At 47.1% G+C, this 21,445-nt stretch overlaps 1 protein-coding gene across 1 annotated transcript; it reads right to left on the bottom strand.

Moving 5' to 3' along the window:
- Positions 1-2,481: 2,481 nt before the first annotated feature.
- On the bottom strand, positions 2,482-6,674 carry Mvb12a (multivesicular body subunit 12A). Its single transcript, XM_075987067.1, has 9 exons — positions 6,415-6,674; positions 6,239-6,337; positions 6,038-6,134; positions 4,524-4,650; positions 4,233-4,352; positions 4,043-4,149; positions 3,417-3,478; positions 2,844-2,900; positions 2,482-2,704 (listed from the first exon to the last, which is right to left on the bottom strand). The coding sequence occupies exons 1-9, from the start codon at positions 6,496-6,498 to the stop codon at positions 2,642-2,644; spliced, it is 816 nt and encodes a 271-aa protein (XP_075843182.1). The 5' UTR covers positions 6,499-6,674; the 3' UTR covers positions 2,482-2,641.
- Positions 6,675-21,445: the final 14,771 nt, after the last annotated feature.

The following is a 21,445-nucleotide window of genomic DNA, read 5'->3' as shown; positions in this document are numbered from 1 at the left end:
AGATTGGTCTACAGTCGTCAAGAATGACATTGCACTCCTGATCCTCCTGCATCCTCTCCCAGTGTGCCACCACACCCAGCTCACTCTGCATAACTCCTGCCACTGAGCTGCAGGCCCCACGGGGTTGCTGCTGCTGACCCCAGGTGTCCTGCAGAAAGTCTGGAGCTCTAAGCACAAAGACGCCTTGTGTGCCTCTCCAACATCAGACAAAGCCTGAGGGCTTGTTTCCAAAGGCGCCCCATGCCAGCGCAGGTCGGGCTGCTTCCCCTCACCCATGCCCCAAGCTGACCACCATAAAGAGCCAGGCTGCCCCAGGGTTACACCTGTTAAGCTTCAAAATGCCCAGGGTGTGAGGCAGAGGCAGCAAGTATGGTCTCTGTTCAGAAAAAGAAACAAAGGCAGGGGAAGGGCATAAGGTTCAGACATGGGGCCAGAGGGATGGCTCAGCCATTAGGAGCACTTACTGACCCATGCTCTGCTCCCAGCACCCAAGGCACACAGCTGCCTGTAACTCCAGCTCCAGAGGATCTGGTGCCCTCTTCTGGCCTCCAAGGGTCCTGGCATGCATGTGTCTGTGCGGGCACGCGCGCGCGCACACACACACAAATGTTAATTCAAATAAAGGTCTAGATAGCATGTCCGAGTGCACCATCCTGAGCCTTTGGCAAGGGGTGTGAGTCTTGCGGCAGGGTTTAGACTACCTGCACATCTGCCTGCTGCACTAACCGGTACAGGGGCTGCACATTAATTTTTTTTTTTTAAATTTTTCGAGACAGGGTTTCTCTGTAGCTTTTTGGTTCCTGTCCTGGAACTAGCTCTTGTAGTCCAGGCTGGCCTCGAACCCCCAGAGATCCACCTGCCTCTGCCTCCCGAGTGCTGGGATTAAAGGTGTGCGCCACCACCACCCGGCGGCACCTTAATTATTAGTTGTTAACCACTGTAGCTAGCATTTGCGACTCCTCAGTTACCTGCCTGCTTCTCAGGCAGCAGCCTGGCTGCTCAGGTTGCAGTGTGGCAGGAATTCTGTTCCCTTAGGCACTGGCTCTGTCATTGTCTTTAAAGGTAGCTTTAACTAGATCTCTATTGTTATGTTTACAAACAAGACTTGAGATTCAAAGGCTGGGGTGAAAACCTGCTAGCTCAGAGAGGTGGAGTAGGACCTAGCTAACCTTCTGTCCTAGAGGGCAGCTCCCTAAGGCAGTGTTTGTCTCCTGACCCAATTAATTTATTTAATTAATGCAAATGCAAATTTTGGGTTCACAGTGTGATCAAATGTCCCCCCCCCTGCTACTCGAGGCTCACAGCCCACTTCGCAAGACTGTAAAGTACCCAGCTTGGTTTTTAAGCACTGTCAGTCTTCAGGGCTCTTACTATGAAGTGATGATTGTTGTTTCTGTGGGTAAACTCCAAGAGGTCTCTAAAGAGGACCGGTGGCAGGGCTCATCAGGCAGAGCCCACATGGCAGAGGGCATTGTGTGACCCTACCTAAGGAGATAAACTCATACCTACTGATTCCAGATGGGGAACTGACCACAGACCAGTACAGTACCAGCTTGATGAAGCACTAAGTTTTATTTGGGTCACTTACAGAGCAGAAATGACTCACAGACAGCTACATCAGCAGACACACCCCGCAGGCAGCTTCATAGGTTGGGGTCCTTTCCAGGACACTTAGCTTGTCTGAGCCGCTCTCAGCAGCTTATACACACCTGGGGGGATGAGGCCTAGAGCATCTGGTCAGTTCAGAGACTGAGCTGTTTCCTTCCTCAGAGAGAGAGAGCCACACAGCAGGAGGGAACCAACTCCTGGGAATTGTCCTCTGACCTCTGCACATGGCACTCAGGAATCCCTCTCCCCACAAATAAATAAAAGTTAAAACTGTTTAAGTTTGGGGCCAGAGAGATGGCTCAGGTTAAGAGCACTAACAAGTCCTCCAGAGAGCCTAGGTTCAATCGCCAGCGCCCACATGGCAGCTCACAGCAGTCCGTGACTCCAGGTTCAGGGCTCCTGACACACTCACACAATTGTGAGGAGGTGAGCACCAATGCACATATAATTTTAAAAAATAATTTAAGTTCACGGTCATTCTGGATGGGCTGCACAAAACCAATCTCCAGAAAATTCCAAAATTTAAAATAAATTAAAAACTAAATCCTGAGGCTGAGGCTGCACCTCGGCCGGCAGAGGGCATGCCTGGTATGCACAAGAACGGAGCCTGGTTCCAGGCTGACCACCACACAAACCAGGTAGAGCTCGAAGGTCACCCTGGGCTGCGGCAGGTTTTCCAACAGTCTGTGCCTCACGAGACCCTGATCTTATAAATAACATAAAGGCCCTGCAGAGGAAGAGAGTTCGGTCGCCAACACCCATGTCAGGGAGCTCCAGGGGATCCCATGCCCTCTTCTGGCTTCCAAGAATACCCACATTCACACACACACTTAAAAAAAAATCTTCAAAGAAAGAAAACAAAAGACCACACACGGCGGGTACCAGGAACTGTTTAGTGTTGGCGCATGTGCAGTCTCCAAACACAAGACTTGACAAGTGAAGAGAAAATGCTGTCCAGGCAAAGCTGCCGGGCTGCACTGCAAGGCTGGGTGTCAGCCAGCAGGTGGCAGGCAGGGAGCACCCGAGTCAGGGACTATGAGACGCTGGGGGGCAGGCGCGCAGCCGCTGTCTTCTCCACCACGAAGCCATAGTTATACTGGGGAGAGGAAAAAGGGGGGCTGAAGAGGAGGCACTGAGGACTGGAGGGGAACATCGGGAGTGACTGAGGAGTTGGAGTGCCTGGGGCCTGAGGGCACGGGGTGGGGCCTCAGCACTTCATGCACCCCTGCACCTACCTCCTTCTCAATGTCTGCCAGTGATTTAATGGTCAGGTCCCCAAAGACTGACAAGTTCTAGAGGACAGAAGTGAGAGTGTGAGCCGGGGTCCCACCCAACGGTGCCATGTGCCTTCCATGTGCACACTCACTGCGGCCGCCTGGGAGCTTCTCTCTCCTGCTGTGTGAGACCCTGGAACTGGTTTACCGTAAGGCTTGGTGGCAAATGCCTTTACGGGCTGAGCCATCTCTTCTAGCATGCCCCCAACTTCGCAGATGGCAGCTCAAGTAGCCCAGACTCACTGTGTAGCCAAGGATGTCCTTGCTACAGGGCCTCCTGCCTCTAACTCCGGAGGGCTGGGGTGACGAGGGCACCACCATACCCGGCCCCAATTCTCCCATCTTTCAGGACTTAGCCCACAAACACTGGCCTGGGTTTCATCTGACTCCCGACATCTCTACTCTGGGATCCCTTGGTCTCTCCCCTCACCCACTCAGTCATGGTCACTGTGCTGGGTCATATGGCAGCAAGAATGTTACTTCCCCGTGAACAGAGGCTGGTGAGAGCTCCCCATCCCAGGGACACTGACTCACCAGAGGCCCGCAGCTCTTGCCCTCGAATCGGGGGTGCAGTGTAAAGGGAACCCCATCCATGGCTGCAATGAAAATTCCCGGGAGGCTGAGGAGGACCCCAGAACACCCTGCAGCCCCTCCCCCCACGACCATGCCCACCCACGGACCATAGGCTGATTCCCACAGTGGAATCGGTGTGACTGGGACTACAGCTTTCCAGTCCCATGTACTCCTGGAACTCACGCTGAATCAAACCACCAGCTCCCTAATGGGCTCCAGCACTCTGCACTCTGTCTGTGTGGGGTCCTCCCAGGAAGAGGGTCATGCAGCACACCCCGGGTTCTGCCCTGAGCACCTGCAGAGCTTGAGGCCCCAGTCATTCCACCCCTCAAACAAGTCGGTCAGCAGTTAAGAGCCCAGATTCTATTCCCACCACCCACGAGGCAGCTTACAACCCATTTTAACTCCAATTTCAAGGGATCCGTCCCCCTCTTCTGCCCCTCCCAGGACAATGTACACACTCGGCAGACAGGCACACATGCGAGCAAAACACGCATACACATAAACTTAAAAATAGATCTTAAAAATAAAAGCTTGGTGGGAGGGCCAGCTCCCACCAGAGGCTGCAGTGTCTCCATTCTGCTTACCTGAGATGCCGTAGAGACTGGACGCCTCGTAGACAGAGTCACTCCTCCGCAGCGTGGATGCTCGGGAGCCTAGTCTGGACAGCGTCCGCTCAGGGTGGCTGCTTTTGCTGGGGAGCAAGGAACAGTGACCTCAGTCAGGCTGGAAGCTGTCCTCTTGGCCCGCCTGCCCACCAGGGAACCTGAGGCTCACCTCGGTTGTCTGGGTGGGTCCAGCGACAGGCCTTGCATATCCTGGCTGATAGTGCGCGGCTTGGGCACTGGCCTTGGGGCCTTGGATTTCTTGCACCAGATGGCAAAACCACCCATGTCCCTGGAGCAAGGGGGTGGGGCAGGGAGGAAGCCAATGCTCTGTGAAGCCGGGGCTGAAAGGGTCCTGGGGGACCCATGAGATCCCCGTCCCCACATGCAGAGGAGAAAGAGGCTAAAATCTGGAGGGGAAGTGGGCAGGGGAGGGTGCTCCAGGATGGGTGCTCCGCCCTACCCCACTCGCAGGTATCCGGGCACTGTCTTGGTCTTCCCACTCAGCTTCACGTCACACACAACCATGTCAGCAGCCCCCAGGGGCATCAGCTTCACACACATGCGTTTCTTCTTGGACACAGAGGCCTCTGGGAGTAGGGGCAGGGGAGTGAGAGAGGGGAGCAGGGCAGGGAGGGGAGCACCCAGCAATGCTCACCATAGTGTTTAGGGGCAACACCGGGCAGCTGCTTAAATCATAAATGGTGAACTCATAAGAGGGGTCACACTAACTTCTAGAATCATTGAAGCAGACTGACCTTTGCTGAATATTTGTGGGGTGGCTGTGGAATCAACAGTGGAGTATATATTTGGCACCCCAACTTCACTTTCCCTGATCTATAACCCAAGGGGGTCACAACAACTGCTCTTTAAAAATAATCTAGCACAAGGCTGTTGTGTGTGCTTCATGGAGTCAGGAAGGCTATTTTATATTATATGTATGTTTTTGTGTTCATGAGCTAGAGTCTCATGTAACCCAGGCTGGCCTCAAAATCACGATGTAGCTGAGGATGGCCTCCTGATGCTGGAAGGCGTGCCTAGTCTATTTGGTGCTGGGGATGGAGCCAGGCCCCATCACATTAAGTGAGAACCCTGCTCTCTGAGCTATTGCCCCAGCCCTGTCTCACTCTGCAATCTGTGCTGCCCTGGAATTCACCACAGAGCCCAAAGTGCCTTTGAGCTGGAAGCAATCGTCCTGCCTCAGCCTCTCACGTGCTGAAATAAAGAGCCCCAGCTCCACAGCCAGCAGGTTGAGACAGCTGCCAGGGGCTGAGCAGGATCCCCGAGGAGAGGACTGAGGTTCCATGCCAGCTGGGGCTGCACACTGAGACCCTGCTCCTCCCAACCAACGAAACAGGTCCGTCAGAAACAGCAGTCAAAGGAGGGTAGGAGAAGCGCAGAAGCCTGCTGTCTGCACACTGACCTGACCTCTGCAGAGCAGCCTAGCCTGAGTCACTAAAGACACCTTGAGAACCAAGCATCATCGGGGAGGTGGGAAGCTGGGTCAGGCGGGGGACAGGAGGAGGGAAGGCTGAGCTATGCAGAGAACAGGGAAAGCCATTTCCGGCGGACTCGCTGTGCAAGAGCCTGGAAAGGAAAAGAGAATGGCGAGGACTCCCTCAGCCACAGAAGCAGAGGGCAAGCGGCAGTGACCAGGTCAGGAAGGCGGTGGGATTGTTTGTTCTGAGACGGTTTCGCTCCAATTCTCAGGGGAAGCTGAGACTCACGGCTGTCCTCCTACTTCAGCCCGAGTGCTGACACGGCAGGTGTGTGTCAACTATTTATTTTTGGAGTAGTGGGATGAGACAAGACCTCACTCTGTAGTCCAGGCTGGACTTGAACTCCCCACCATCCTCCTGCTTCAGCTTCCCAAGTTCTGCACTGTCAGGTTGTGCCTTTCTGCCCAGCTAGGTCATATTTGGTACCACACAGCCTCTCCCTGTGCCTGTCGCTCTCCCGTGAGCCCACGGATCTTACTGGCGTCTAGAGAGTCGTTGACGGTAGAAAAGCCAGACGGTAGAGGGCCCTTGTCCATCACGATCTGCATGTCCACTACCACACTGTCCTGAGGGTTCTAGGAGTAGGAGAGGGAGCAGGTGGAGGAGGGTCAGGGACGTCAGCGGGCAGGGGGAGGGTCGGGAAAGGCTCAGGTTCAGGCTTCCGGATGCCTGTGCTCACCTTCTGGCTGCCCAGTGGGCTCAGGCACAGGAAGTAGCCGGCCTTCTGCGCGAAGCCGCGGCCGAAGCTGGCGGTCGCGCCCTCCACGGTAGAGGTGATCTGCGGGTCGAGCGAGTCAGCGGGGCTTCGTCCCCTCCCTGCCCCGTCCCCGCCGCCCTTGCCCGCCCCTCGCTCACCGCGCTGAAACCCGGCGGCGGCGGCGACAAGGCTGACGACCAGACCAGGCCCGCGAGCGGCTCCGCGTCCGCCCCGGAATCCATCCTCCCTGGGACCTCAGACGGCAACTAATGCCCTAGGACAGCCAGAACCTTGGACTACAATTCCCAGAAGACCTGGCGAACGTGCCCGCACAGCAGCTAGTGCTCATGCCCAGATACTGAGGACCAGTCCGATGTAGCCGTGGGAACCACGCCCTCTGGGCGCACCCTTGAGAGACGTTTGCGGAAAAAGGATTAGTACTTCCGCCCTTAAGAACCACTCAGGGCGAAGCTGGGCGGGGGGGGGGGGGGGGGGGGCGGTTCAATTCCATGTCAGGACTACACTCCCCATAATGCCATGCGACATCACCTACGACCCCTTGTTTCTCTATCAGAAACTGGTCCGGAAAGGCCAAGTGGCCCTCACTTGTCATTCTAATAACTTCAAGAGACGGGTGCTGGATGGTGAAATGACCCTTACGACATAGTTACCGACAACCAGGCTCATTTAATTAAGCCAATGAAAACTACAAGAGTCCTTTAATAATGGCCAGATCAAGAGAGTAGCCGAGGCTCAGGAGAACAGAGTTTTTAATTTTTACTTTTTTAAAATATTTATTGATTTATTATTATGTATACAATATTCTGTCTGTGTGTATGTCTGCAGGCCAGAAGAGGGCACCAGACATCGTTACAGATGGTTGTGAGCCACCATGTGGTTGCTGGGAATTGAACTCAGAACCTTTGGAAGAGCAGGCAATGCTCTTAACCACTGAGCCATCTCTCCAGCCCCCTTTATTTTTATTTTTGATTTTTATTGAGCTCTACATTTTTCTCTGCACCCCTCCCTGTCTCTCCCCTCCCCTTCAACCCTCTCCCAAGGTCCCCATGCTCCCAATTTACTCAGGAGATCTTGTCTTTTTCTACTTCCTATGTAGATTATATCTATGTAAGTCTCTCTTAGGGTCTTCATTGTTGTCTAAGTTCTCTGGGATTGTGATTTGTAAGCTGGCTTTCTTTGCTTTATGTTTAAAAGCCACTTATAAGTGAGTACATGTGATAATTATCTTTCTGAGTCTGGGTTACCTCACTCAAAATAATGTTTTCTAACTCCATCCTTTTCCTGCAAAGTTCAAGATACCATTTTTTTCTGCTGTGTAATACTCCATTGTGTAAATGTACCACATTTTTCTTATCCATTCTTCGATAGAGTGGCATTTAGGTTGTTTCCAGGTTCTGGCTATGACAAACAAAGCAGCTATGAACATAGTTGAGCATATGTCCTTGTGGCACAATTGAGCATCCTTTGGTTATAAACCCAAAAGTGGTATTACTGGGTCTTGAGGAAGGTTGTTTCCTAATTTTCTGAGAAATCGCCACAATGACAACCGAAGGGGCTGTACCAGCTTTCATTCCCACCAGCAATGCAGAAGTGCTCCCTTTTCCCCACATCCTCTCCAGCATAAGTTGTCATCAGTGTTTTTGATCTTGGCCATTCTTACAGGTGTAAGATGGAATCTCAGAGTTGTTTTGATTTGCATTTCTCTGATGACTAAGGATGTTGAACATTTCCTTAAGTGTCTTTCAGCCATTTTAGATTCCTCTGTTGACAGGTCTCTGTTTAGGTCTGTACTCCATTTTTTAATTGAATTATGTGTTCTTTTGGTGTTCAATTTCTTGAGTTCTTTGTATATTTTGGAGATCAGACCTCTGTCTGATGTGGGGTTGGTGAAGATCTTTTCCCATTCTGTAGGCTGTTGTTTTGTCTTATTGACAGTGTCCTTTGCTTTACAGAAGCTTTTCAGTTTCAGGAGGTTTCATTTAGTAAATGTTTCTCTCTGTGTCTGTGCTGCTGGGGTTATATTTAGGAAGTGGTCTCCTGTGCGAATGTGTTCAAGTGTACTTCTCACTTTCTCTTCTATGAGGCTCAATGTGGCTGGCTTTATGTTGAGGTCTTTGATCCATTTGGACTTGAGTTTTGTGCATGGTGATAGATATGGATATATTTTCATTCTTCTACATGTTGATATCCAGTTATGCCAGCACCACTTGTTAAATATGCTTTCTTTTTTATTTGATATTTTTTGCTTTTTTGTCAAAAATCAGGTGTTTGAAAGTGTGTGGATTGATATCCAGGTCTTCGATTTGGTTCCATTGGTCCTCCTGTTTTTATGCAAATACCAGGCTGTTTTCAGTACTGCAGCCCTGTGTTAGAGTCAGGGATTGTGATGCCTCCAGAAATTCTCTTATTGTATAGGAATGTTTTGACTATCCTGGGTTGTTTGCTTTTCCATATGAAGTTGAGTACTGTTCTTTCAAGGTCTTTGAAGAATTTCGCTGGGACTTTGATGGACATTGCATTGAATCTGTAGATTACTTTTGGTAAGATTGCCATTTTTACTGTTAATTCTGCCTACCCAAGAACATGGGATATCTTTCCACTTTCTAGTGTCTTCTTCAATTTCTTTCTTCAAAGATTTAAAGTTCTTGTCATACAAGTCTTCCACTTGTTTGGTTAGAGTTACTCCAAAATATTTTATGCTATTTGTGGTTATTGGGAAGGGTGATATTTCTCTGGTTTTTTTCTCAGCCCATTTATCTTCTGTGTAAAGGACGGCTACAGTTTTTTTTTTGAGTTAATATTGTATTCTGCTACATTGTTGAAAGTGTTTATGACTTGTAGAAGTTCCTTGGTAGAATTTTTGGGATCACTTATGTAAACTATCATATCATCACCAAACAGTGAGAGTTTGACTTCTTCTTTTCTGATTTGTATCGCCTTGATCTCCTTTTGGTGTCTTATTGCTCTAGCTAGGACCTCAAGAGCTATATTGAATAGATATGGAGAGAGTGGACAACCTTGTCTTGTTACTGATTTCAATGGGATCGCTGTGAGTTTCTCTCCATTTAGTTTGATGTTGGCTGTTGGCTTGCTGTATATTGCCTTTATTATGTTTAGGTATGTTCCTTGTATCCCTGCTGTCTCCAAGACCTTTATCATGAAGGGATGTTGTATTTTGTCAAAAGCTTTTTCAGCTTATAATGAGATGATCATGTGTTTTTTTATTTCTCAGTTTGTTTATATGGTGGATTACATTGAAGGACAGCATTTTTTTAAAAGAACCAATTGTATCCGTGTGTGCATGCAGAAGGGTTGGAATAACCTGATAACATCTGGTCTTCCCCCCCACACACACACATTTTAGCAGTATTTTCCAGACACAAGTATTTTTTAAATTTTATTAACTTATTTTTTCTTTTATATACCAATCCCACTTCCCCTTTCCTCTTCTCCTCCTGCCCGCCCCACTCCCAATCTGCTCCTCAGAAAGGTTAAGGCTGCCCCTGGGAAGTCAACTAGGCCTGTCTCATCACATCACTAAGCAGGATCATGGCTTCCCACCCTGCCTGTGCCTAGGCTGAGCAAGGTATCTCTCCATAGAGAATATGCTCCACAAACTCAGCTCATGCCTTCTGGTTAGATCCTGGTCCCAGTTGTCAGACTGGAATCAATGATCTTCCACTAGTTGGGGGGTCAGCTGATTCTGTGGGTTTCCCCATCATGGTCTTGACCCCTTTGTTCATATTATTGTCCCTCTCCTGGCCTCCAGCTCCCCTCTGTTTCTGGAAGAGGGTTCTAGCTTCTCTGGGGTTACGGACTGTAGTCTGGTTATCTTTGCTTTATGTCTGGTATCCACTTTTCACTGAGTAGATACTGTATTTGTCTTTCTGGGTCTGGGTTGCCTCACTCAGAGTGGTTTTTTTCTAGTTACTTGCCTGCAGATTTAAAGATGTCACTGTTTTTTTATCATTGTGTAGTGCTCCACTGTATAAATGTACCACATTTTCCTTATCCACTCTTCGGTTGAGGAGCATCTACGTTGTTTCCAGGTTTTGGCTATGACAAACAAAGCTGCTATGAACGCAGTTGAGAACATGTCCTTTTGGTGTGATTGTGCCTCTTTTGGGTATAAGCCAAAGAGTGTTTTTGCTGGGTCTTGAGGTAGATTGATTTTTTGTTGTTGTTTTTTTCAAGACAGGGTTTCTAAACCAGGCTGGCCTCAAACTCACAGAGATCCACCTGCCTCTGCCTCCCGAGTGCTGGGATTAAAGGTGTGTGCCACCGCTGCCCAGCTGATGCTTAATTTTCTGATAAATCACCATACTGATATATGTTTTCACTCCCAGCAGCAGTGGTGGAGTGTTCCTCTTGCCCCATATCCTCTCCAACATAAGCTGGCCTCAGTGTTTTTTATCTTAGCCATTCTGATTGGTGTAAGATGGCATCTCAGAGTCGTTTTGATTTGCATTTGATTGCTAAGGATGCTGAACATTTCTTTATGTATCTTTCAGTCATTTGAGAGCCTTCTGTCGAGAATCTCTGTTTAGATCTGTACCCCATTTTTAATTGGTTTATTTGATGTTTAGTTTTTTTTTGTTGTTGTTCTTTATATATTTTGGAGATCAGCCTCTGTCAGATGTGAGGTTGATAAAGATTGTTTCCCATTCTGTAGGCTGTTTTGTGTTGTTGCCTTATAGAAGCTCCTCAGTTTCAGGAGGTCCCATTTATTGTTTCTCTCAGAGTCTGTGCTACTAGTGTTATATTTAGGAAGTGGTCTCCTGTGCCCATGAGTTCAAGGCTACTTCCCACTTTTTCTTCTATGAGGTTCACTGTGATTGGCTTTATGTTGAGGTCTTTGATTCATTTGGATTTGAGTTTTGTGCATGGGGATAGGTATGGGTCTATTTGCATTCTTCTATGTTTTGACATCCAGTTACACCAGCACCATTTGTTGAAGGTGCTTTCTTTTTTTCCATTTTATATTTTTAGCTTTTTGTCAAAAATCAGGTGTTCATAGGTGTGTGAGTTAATGTCCAGATCTTTGATTCGATTCCATTGGCCTACCTGTCTGTATTTATGCCAATTCCAAGCTGTTTTCCTTACTGTAGCTCTATAATAGAGCTTGATGTCAGGGATGGTGATGCCTCCAGATGTTACTTTATTGTACAGAATTTTTTGGCTATCCTGGATTTTTTGTTTCTCCATATGAAATTTAGTATTGTTCTTTTGAGGCCTGTGAAGAATCGTGCTGTGATTTTGATGGGATTGCATTGGATCTGTGGATTGGTTTTGGTAAAGTTGTCATTTTTATTATGTTGATCCTACCTATCCGAGATCATGGCAGATCTTTCCATTTTCCGTTATCTTCTTTGATTTCGTTCTTCAGAGATTTAAAGTTCTTGTTATACAAGTCTTTCACTTGTTTGGTTAGCGTTACTCCGAGATATTTTATTTTGTTTGTGGCTATGGTGAAGGGTGATATTTTTCTGAGTTCTTTCTCAGCCATTTATCATTTATATATAGGAGGGCTACTGATTTTTTTGGGTTAGGTTGTATCCTGCCACATTACGAAAGGTGTTTATCAGCTGTAGGAATTCCCTGGTAGTTTTGGGGGTCACTTTTGTACACTATCTTATCACCCGCAAGTCATGAAGGTTTCACGTAGACAGAGACTGTGCTTGGTTTCCAGGCCTCCCAGACCCAAGCAATCACACAGAGCTACACTGATGACTGTGCTGTTCGGCAGACAGTTCAGGTGTGGTCCTAGCTGCCTCTTATATCTTAAATTAACCCATTTCTAGTCATCTGTGTATTGCCACGAGGCTGTAACCTACCGGTTTTGGCATCTTTCTCCTTTGGCAGCTCCATGGCTTCTGCCTGACCCCACCTTCTTTCCTCCTCTGTCTCTGCTTGGATTTCCTGCCTAGCTCTATCCTGCCTGCCATAGGCCAAAGCACTGATTTATTAACCAATGGTAATAAAACATATTCACAACATTCAGAGGGGAATCCCACATCAGTTTGACTTCTTCCTTCCCAACTCGTATCCCCTGATCTCCTTTGTCTTACTGCTCTAGCTAGGACTTTGAGTTCTATACTGAATAGATATGGAGACTGGACAGCCCTGTCTTGTTCTTTATTTTTAGTGGAATCACTTTGATTTTTTTCTTCATTTAGTTTAATGTTAGCTTTGGGCTTGCTATATAGTCTTTATTATGTTTAGGAATGTTCCTTTCAGACATTTGCTTTTTTTTAAAATTTATTTATTTATTAAGGATTTCTGCCTCCTCCCCGCAACTGCCTCCCATTTCCCTCCTCCTCCCCCGATCAAGTCCCCCTCCCTCATCTGCTCGAAGAGCAATCAGTGTTCCCTGACCTGTGGGAAGCCCAAGGACCGCCCACCTCTATCCAGGTCTAGTAAGGTGAGCATCCAAACTGCCTAGGCTCCCCCAAAGGCAGTAAGTGCAGTAGGATCAAAAACCCACTGCGATTGTTCTTGAGTTCTCAGTATTCCTCATTGTCCGCTATGTTCAGCTAGTCCGGATTTATCCCATGCTTTTTCAGACCCGGGCCAGCTGGCCTTGGTGAGTTCCCGATAGAACATCCCCATTGTCTCAGTGTGTGGGTGCACCCCTCCCAGTCCTGAGTTCCTTGCTCGTGCGCTGGATGTACTCACTCATATTTGGTTTCTAGCCATAAATAAAGGACATTGAGCTTATAATTCATGTTCCTAGAGAAGCTAAATAAGAAGGTGAATCCAAAGACAAACACATAGGCATCCTCATGAATATTAACCTTCATCAGGCGATGAAAGGAGACAGAGACAGAGACCCACATTGGAGCACCGGACAGAAATCTCAAGATCCAAATCAGGAGCAGAAGGAGACAATTGCTTTTTTAAAAAGATATATTATGTATACAGTGTTCTGCCGGCATGTACACCTCCACACCAGAAGAGGGCGCCAGATCTCATTGTAGATGGTGTGAGCCACCGTGTGGGTACTGGGAATTGAACTTAAGACCTCTAGAAGAGCAGCCAGTGCTCTTAACCTCTGAGCCATCTTTCCAGCCCATGACAATTATTTTTTTATTTATTCTTCCTCTGGTAGCTTTAGTTTTATGTTTTAGCTGACATAAACATTATTTTGGTTAATATATTTGGACTATGCTCAGGGTCACAGACAGCCCACAAAGTGTTGCCAAGGCAGGTGTGGTTGTGATTAGGTGACAGGCACAAATGGAGTCAGAACAAGATGGTGTTAGTCACATCAGTGTCCATGGCTCTGAGGTCCTGGATAAATGAGATCCCACTTTAAATTAGAAATAAAAAAAATACTTTAAAATACTGATGAAAAAAATTAACCAAAAAGGGAAAAAATAGAGGAGAAAGGAGAAGTTTAAACACTTTCAGTTCTAGGACATTTGGCAAATGAACTCACTGTGGCTGTGCAGCTGTTGACTTAAATAAGGAACAAGATGGACCTGTAGACCTGTTCACAGGCAAGTAAGTTTTTTCTTTTCTTGTGGTAGTGGTTATTTTTATTTTTTTGTTTTATTTTGTGGCAGAGTCTCTCTAGGGAGCCCTGGATGTCCTAGAATTTGCTCTGAAGACCAGGTTGGCATCAAACTCATAGAGATCCACCTGCCTCTGTCTCCTGAATGCTGAGATTAAAGGCCTGTGCTACCACTGCCCAGCTAAATTGTTTGGTTCTTCTAGAGCAAGGGTGCTACAGATGGAAGGCAGAGCCTCACACATGACGGGCAAGCATTCTGCCACAAGCTCACCCAGAACCATTTGGTACCTTTGAAGGAGTTTGTTTTGGGGGATGGAGAGGTGGTTCAGTGGCTAGGAGCACTGGCTGCTCTTGCAGAAGATCCAGGTACCTTTCCCAGTACCCACAAGGAGAATCACAATCATCTGTAATCCCCTGTTCGCCAGGTGACCCAATACCTCTTTTGGCCTCCATAGGCACTAGGTATGCATGTAGTACACAGACAAACTTATAGGCAAGATATTCATAGGTATGAGATAAAATAAATCTAAAATATTAGAGTGTTTTGTGTGTGCATATAGCACAGTGCATTGTGGTAGTCAGGAGAACATTTTGGGAATCACTTCTTCCTTACACCTTGTAGGTTCTGGGCACGGAACCCAGGTTGTCTGGTTTAGTGGCTTTTGTGGGGTGTCCACCAGAGAAGACTGCTCAGACGTGGGTTCACACCAACAGACGTTTTATTAGCCAGTCCACAACTGCCCTGGGTGTAGCCTGGAGCCTTTCTCAGGGGAGCTTTTAAGTACAAAAACCAGAAACAGAACTACAGAAGCCAAAAAGCAAGTTAGTCATTTAGACCTCCTCAATGTGAACGCTACAGCATAGATGGGAAAGTATCCTGGCAGTTGGGAGCCAAGGAATACCACAAAGTCACACCACACAACAAGCCTCACGTGAGGGCAGCTGCCTGTGCTCCTGAGATGCAGCAGAGACTGAGCAGAAGGTGGGGTTCTTAACAGGTTCTCTGGGGGCGGGGTGGGGGCAGCAGAACTTCCCAGGATGGGAACTGAAAGACCCTCGACGAGGACCTGTTTTTCGGGAGGAGACCTCCCCAACGTCAAGGAACAGGCCGAGACTGCACGGATGCAAATCGCAAGAGGTTTATTGAGTAGACACAGGTACCTGCGGGTGGCAAGATCTCTCGGAAGACTTGCACGCCTGCCAACTGGAGGGCGGGCTTTTTATAGGGAAGAGCAAAAAGCAAATTTACAGAAGCAAAAGCGTGGTTATCGGAATGAGGCGGGGGGCATGAATGGTTTCCTCTCTCAGCATGGATGTCTGGCAACAGTCATCCTGTTCCTATCTTATAGATATCCTGTTTTGCAGTCAACCTGCTTTGTTGATGTCCTATCTTATTGATATCCTGCCTTGCAGTCTTCCTATCTCATAGACATCCTGCTCTCTCAAGCACATGGGATGTTCTTAAGCAAACAGGACGTTCCCCCGGGAGCATGCTAGCTGCGGGTTTTGAGGAGGGGGTCTGTAGGGTCTTTCATTTCCCCTTTTTTCTTTTTATTATTGAGTTAAATCTTTTACTCAAAGCAATTACAGAACCTCGGTTTCTTGTTGTGGTAACATGTGATACTGATGGGTCAGTACTAGGGCCTGAATGACTGACAGCCTGTCTTTTATAAACTGGACCAGGCAGTTTAAGATGCAGGGCCCAAACAGGAGTATCAGAAGGAGGATAATCAAGGGACCCATCAAAGAAGACAATAGAGTTGTAAACCAGGGAGACTTGTTAAACCATCCTTCGAACCATCCTTGTTGTGATTCGAACATCTTTTGTCTCTGTCTTATCCTCTCTCTAAGCTTTGTCATATTGCCTCTCACCAGCCCAGTGTGGTCCGCATAGAAGCAGCATTCCTCTTTGAGTGCCTCACATAACCCTCCCTCTCGCAAAAACAACATGTCTAGCCCCTCCTGTTTTGTAGGACTACCTCTGTTCAGAACTTGGGTGGTTACTCTGGGACAGGGTGGGGACTGGGTCCAGTCCTTTGGGCAGTTAAACTGTTCTGTGTGGGGGACCTAAAAGTTGCAGGTCCTCAGGCAGGGGCTCCTGGCCATTTCTGCACAGAAGGGCTTACATCCTCCCCGCCACTTGTGTTTAGTATTGATAAACAATCAGGTTACTACAGGAAAGGGGGCGATGCTATCTTTAGACTACTTCTGGCTGAATGGTGACATTGAAGTCCTTGGGGCAAGCTTGACCTTCACTGGGAAGGTACATCTCCTGAGTCAGTAACCCTGTAAGCGTCTGCTTAGGGTCTTTAGGATCTGTTGTTGAGGAAATCTAGACAAGAAGCTTAAAGACAGGGTGCAGTTAGTAGGATTAGGGAAAGGAGGAGAAGGGGGTTAAGAAAGAAGGAATCAGTTACAAACCTGGCTATCAGTGAGCCACCAGAGGCATCGAGATGTTCCGTGTGTTTTTGGAGATCTGTCTAGAGTTGTCCAATCTTGACTTTTACTATATCTGACCATTCCCCCCTGAGGAAGAGGCACAGCCCACCTCTCTCCGCTGTTAGTAACTCTCATACTTGCTGGCTTTGTAGCCTGTGGTAGCCAGTGAGTGTATTTGGCCCTGGAGCATAAGAATGGTCTGTGCAACCCACTGGAGATCCTGGATGAACTGGGAAGAAAATGGATGGGAAATAGCTGGGGAAATGGTCAGCCCCACCGCTCCACTGCTGACAGCAGCGGTTGTACCCAGAATGCTAGAGAGGGTACCCTGCGGCTATAAACCCTGAGGTGGGAATCAGCAAGGATTTTCCACCAGGTACCACCCGGAGCTGTGGAAAAAGGAACACCAGGGCACAAGTCCCAGACAAGGGATTGTCAGGCTGTGAAATGACCTCGTTCCTAGCCTTCCAGGAAGAGCAGCTGCACACCTCCTTGCATTGAAGAGGCAGCTGTGTGTTTAACTCTCTGGGCTTCTCTGGGGCTTCGCTGTGTGCACAAGGCCTTTGCTCTCTACAGGGGCCTGAGAACCGCTCACCAGCAGGCTGCTCAAGGGAGATGTTGTCCCTATTACAGCTAAACCGGCTTCTAAAACACCTGCCTCCTCTGCTGGCGATCAAACCAGAGATCACTGTCCACACTGGGCAGAGACTTAGGGAGACGTGATGCAGGGTAAGGAAGTTCTTTCTACCTTGCACGCAAAATGACCAATCTTATATTCTAATTAATGGCCCACGGCACCCCAGATGGGAGATGGGGATCACGGGTGTCACTTAACTCCAATGTTTGTCACAGCCGCCATCAGGCACGATCACAGTACAGGGTTTGCCCCTCACTCTCCAGGCACCCCTTTTTGATGACACTGATCCCACCTCCCTGTCACACCATCTCATGTCTCAGACCTTAACCTCTGCCTATCAGCTCATGCTCTGCCTGACTGCTTTGGAGAAGGCTGGTTGTGTTTCGGGACTGGGAGCGGGGACATCTGTGGCCTTGCCCATTGTCTTATTAGACTCTTTCATCTTTTGCTAATTGCTCTAAGCCAAATGTCACTACCACCCCTCTTCCACACCTCTCAGTACCAGACTGCTTTAACCCCCCAGGAACACACTCTGCAGGCACCCTGGATTCCCAGCCCCCATGCCCAAACATTTACAGCGCCTGTTTGTCCATGACACTGAAGTTTATCTCTGCCTTCCTGGTGGCAGACTGTTTTATCTCCCAGAATTTGTTTTTGCTGATCCAAGCCTTTAGCCCTAAATCTTGAGCAATGCTTTAGGGCCATAAAAGCCACACTTTGAAAACACACTCTGTGTGCTTTCCACCAACTTAAGTGACTTCTGTTATCTTAGAGCCAGGATGATCCTGACACCCCAGAGTCAAGCTCCCTGGACCCTAAATCTTGGGTTGTGAAAGAAGTCAGCTGTACTTTGTAAAGATCTCATTGTAAACGTGTCTTAAATTGTTGTCCACCTGGGACTAAGTTAGTTGTTATCTGAATCCTTTTTCAAAATTATGTTGTGCTTAAATACGGCTCTAGAGGTTCTGGTCCAGCAACAGTTGCAGTAAAATTGGGCTGAGCCAGGTTTTATTCTTGTCTCTTCATGGGCCATTTTTCCTGCTTGCTGTAAAGCCTGGAGGGAAATCACCACGCCCCACAACAGGAGTGGTCTGTGTTGGGTCCCAAGGGCACACAAATAACGGGGTACAGACCACTAAAGTCTAGGAAGTAGAAGCAAACTATTTCCATCACTGAAGGGAGAAAGGAAGGAAGGAAGGAAGGAAGGAAGGAGGGAAGGAAGGAAGGAAGGAAGGAAGGAAGGAAGGAAGGAAGGAAGAAAGAAAGAAAGAAAGAAAGAAAGAAAGAAAGAAAGAAAGAAAGAAAACAGAAACAAACCCACTCCAGCTTAGGGGCCACAGTAAGAGTTTGCAGCAGTAGGAGGAGCTGGTCTTGAGTCTCTTCTTAAATTAAAACCAAGCACCAGGTGTTGTTCAAAGATATTTTACACTCTTGAGGTCAGGCTTAAAGTCAAATTACATTTTGAGATTTACAACGTTTGATTATAGGATACTAAGTTAAGATATTTGTGTTTTGCTGTCCCTGTGAGAAAGCAAGGCAGAGAGTAGCGCCCCATAGGAGGACAGTTAAAAGTTAAAGGAAAGCAAAGTGGGGGTCCCATAGAGGGAACAGGTAGACACTAACCTCTGCCCACCATAACTGAATAGCTGGAAGGCAGGAAGCAATTGTTAAACATGCTCTTAATGCAGAAAGTAATTGTTATTTTAATGTCAGTCTTTTTTTTTATACTTTTTAAATTGATATTTATTGAGCTCTACATTTTTCTCTGCTCCCCTCCCTACCTCTCCCCTTGCCCCTTCAATCCTCCCCCAAGGTCCCCATGCTCACAATTTACTCAGGAGATCTTGTCTTTTTCTACTTCCCATGTAGATTAGATCTATGTAAGTCTCTTTTAGTGCCCTCATTGTTGTCTAAATTCTCTGGGATTGTGGTTTGTAGGCTGGCTTTTTAACAGCTGCTTGTCATCCCGGCCACCCGGCTAGCTTACACTTGAAATAATCACACAGAAACTGTATTCATTTAAACACTACCTGGCCCATTAGCTCTAACTTCTTATTGGCTAATTTAACCCATTTCTGATAATCTGTGTATCGCCACGTGACTGTGGTTTACCAGCAAGATTCTAACCAGTGTCCGTCTCAGGCAGGAGATCCATGGCATCTGTCCGTTTGCCCTTCTTCCCAGCATTCAGTTCTGTCTTCTCCATGCCTACCTAAGTTCAGCCCTATCAAAAGGCCAAGGCAGTTACTTTATTCAACCAATGAAAGCAATACATAAACATAAGGAACTCCTAAACCATGGGTTTCTTTGCTTTATATTTAAAAACCACCAATGAGTGAGTACATGTGATAACTGTCTTTCTGGATCTGGGTTATCTCACTCAAAATAATGTTTTCTAGCTCCATTCTTTTCCTGAAAAATTAAAGCTGTCCTTATTTTTTTCTGCTGTGTAGTATTCCATTGTGTAAATGTACCACATTTTCCTCATCCATTCTTTGGTCTAGTGACCCGTCCAGCAGGTCTGAAGAGGCTGAAGAGGCTCTACCTGTAAGAATCATGGGTGAGAGAAAAGAAGGAGACCAAACAGAATTCAATTGTCAAGGTCTCCATTTATTAGGGTAATGGTTACAGCTTATATAGCCCTCGAATGAGGAACTTGGCTTGGGGTGGGGGGTAAGGGTAAGAAGGAACTTGGCAGGGTAGCAAAGGTCATCAGTTAGCACACCTGGTGTTTTTTGTGTAAACAGAAACATTCTTTTTGTGGTTCTGTTAACAAACAGTTCTCAAGATAGTTGGGATGTGGGGCTCTCTGCAAACATCCTCAGGACAATGGTCCCTGCTATCATCTTTAGGATAATGGTCCCTGACAGTCAAGAGACAGGTTGTTTCCAGGTTCTGGCTATGACAAACAAAGCTGCTATGAACATAGCTGAGCACATGTCCTTGTGGCACAATTGAGCATCCTTTGGGTATATACCCAAAAGTGGTATTACTGGGCCTTGAGGAAGGTTGTTTCCTAATTTTCTGAGAAATCACCACACTGACATCCAAAGGGGCTGTACAGCTTGCATTCCCACCAGCAATGCAGAAGTGCTCCCTTTTCCCACAACCTCTCCAGCATGAGCTTGTCATCAGTGTTTTTGATCTTGGCCATTCTTACAGGTGTAAGATGGAATCTCAGAGTTGTTTTGATTTGCATTTCTCTGATGACTAAGGATGTTGAACATTTCCTTAAGTGTCTTTCAGCCATTTTAGATTCCTCTGTTGACAGGTCTCTGTTTAGGTCTGTACTCCATTTTTTTTTAATGGATTATGTGTTCTTTTGGTGTTCAATTTCTTGAGTTCTTTGTATATTTTGGAGATCAGACCTCTGCGTGATGTGGGGTTAGTGAAGATCTTTTCCCATTCTGTAGGCTGTCGTTTTGTCTTGTTGACCGTTTCCTTTGCTTTTCAGAAGCTTTTCAGTTTCAGGAGGTCCCATTTATTAATTGTTTCTCTCAGTGTCTGCTGGGGTTATATTTAGGAAGTGGTCTCCTGTGCCAATGAGTTCAAGTGTACTTCCCACTTTCTCTTCTATAAAGTTCAGTGTGGCTGGCTTTATGTTGAGGTCTTTGATCCATTTGGACTTGCAGAAGCATGTTAATAGATATGGGTCTATTTTCATTCTTCTACATGTTGATATCCAGTAATCCTAGCACCACTTGTTAAATATGCTTTCTTTTTTCTATTTGATATTTTTTAATATTTATTTATTTATTATTATTGTGTATGCCTGCAGGCCAGAAGAAGGCCCCAGACCCCATTACAGATGGTTGTGAGCCACCACGTGGTTGCTGGGAATTGAACTCAGGACCTTTGGAAGAGCAGGCAATGCTCTTAACCTCTGAACCATCTCTCCAGCCCCCTCTAATTGATATTTTTTGTTTCTTTATCAAAGATCAGCCGTTCAAAGATGTGTGGATTGCAGAAAGTAATTATTAAAAGTTAACAGTGGCTTCAATTTCCACAGAATGTGTTTAGGCTTAAGATTTTTATATTTCTGGCTCTTTATTCTGGTTGAATTGTTGAGTATAGACTTCCCGAACTTTTGATATCTTTTTTTTTTAACTTTTGATATCTTAATACAGCAATAGCGTAGAGGGGGAAAGAAATCCGAAACATTCTTCATTATCTTTGCTGCCGCCGCCGCCGCCGCCGCCGCCGCCGCCGCTGCTGCACACAGGCCTTAAATCCCTTTCCCAGATCCTCAGAACTTTAGCAAAGCTCCCTCTGAGCAGGCGCCCCCCACCTTTTGTTTGAAGTATGTAAATCTTACCTGAGTGCTTCTTGAAGGTTCAAAGTCTCTGCAAAACTTGATTGCAAGGGGACTTGGAAAACCATGGATGCCATGTGACTGAGAATTGCTTTAGCGTTTGTCTCTTTGGGGAGCCTCAGTTAAGAGGTAAACTACAGTCATTCAGTTCGCCAGAAGCTGGCTCCTGCGGCTGCAAAAACTACAATCCATCCTAGAGTAACCCTGTTTCTCCCACAGACCCGACTGAAACCAAACATCCGACACTACAGTACACTTTCTTGGACC

This window comes from Microtus pennsylvanicus, chromosome 9 (genome assembly GCF_037038515.1).
Source record: "Microtus pennsylvanicus isolate mMicPen1 chromosome 9, mMicPen1.hap1, whole genome shotgun sequence".
Lineage (NCBI taxonomy): Eukaryota > Metazoa > Chordata > Mammalia > Rodentia > Cricetidae > Microtus > Microtus pennsylvanicus.
This window is presented reverse-complemented; position numbering and strand designations above follow the sequence as displayed.

What these genes read in the sequence shown, in the direction of transcription:
- Mvb12a (XM_075987067.1), bottom strand. Translation starts at nt 6,498, where the DNA reads ATGGATTCCGGGGCGGACGCGGAGCCGCTCGCGGGCCTGGTCTGGTCG. An exon ending in CAACGACTCTCTAGACGCCA is followed by an intron (nt 4,651 to 6,037) that starts GTAAGATCCGTG and finishes CCCTACTCCCAG; the next exon opens with AGGCCTCTGTGTCCAAGAAG. An exon ending in CCCGGATACCTGCGAGTGGG is followed by an intron (nt 4,353 to 4,523) that starts GTAGGGCGGAGC and finishes CCCTTGCTCCAG; the next exon opens with GGACATGGGTGGTTTTGCCA.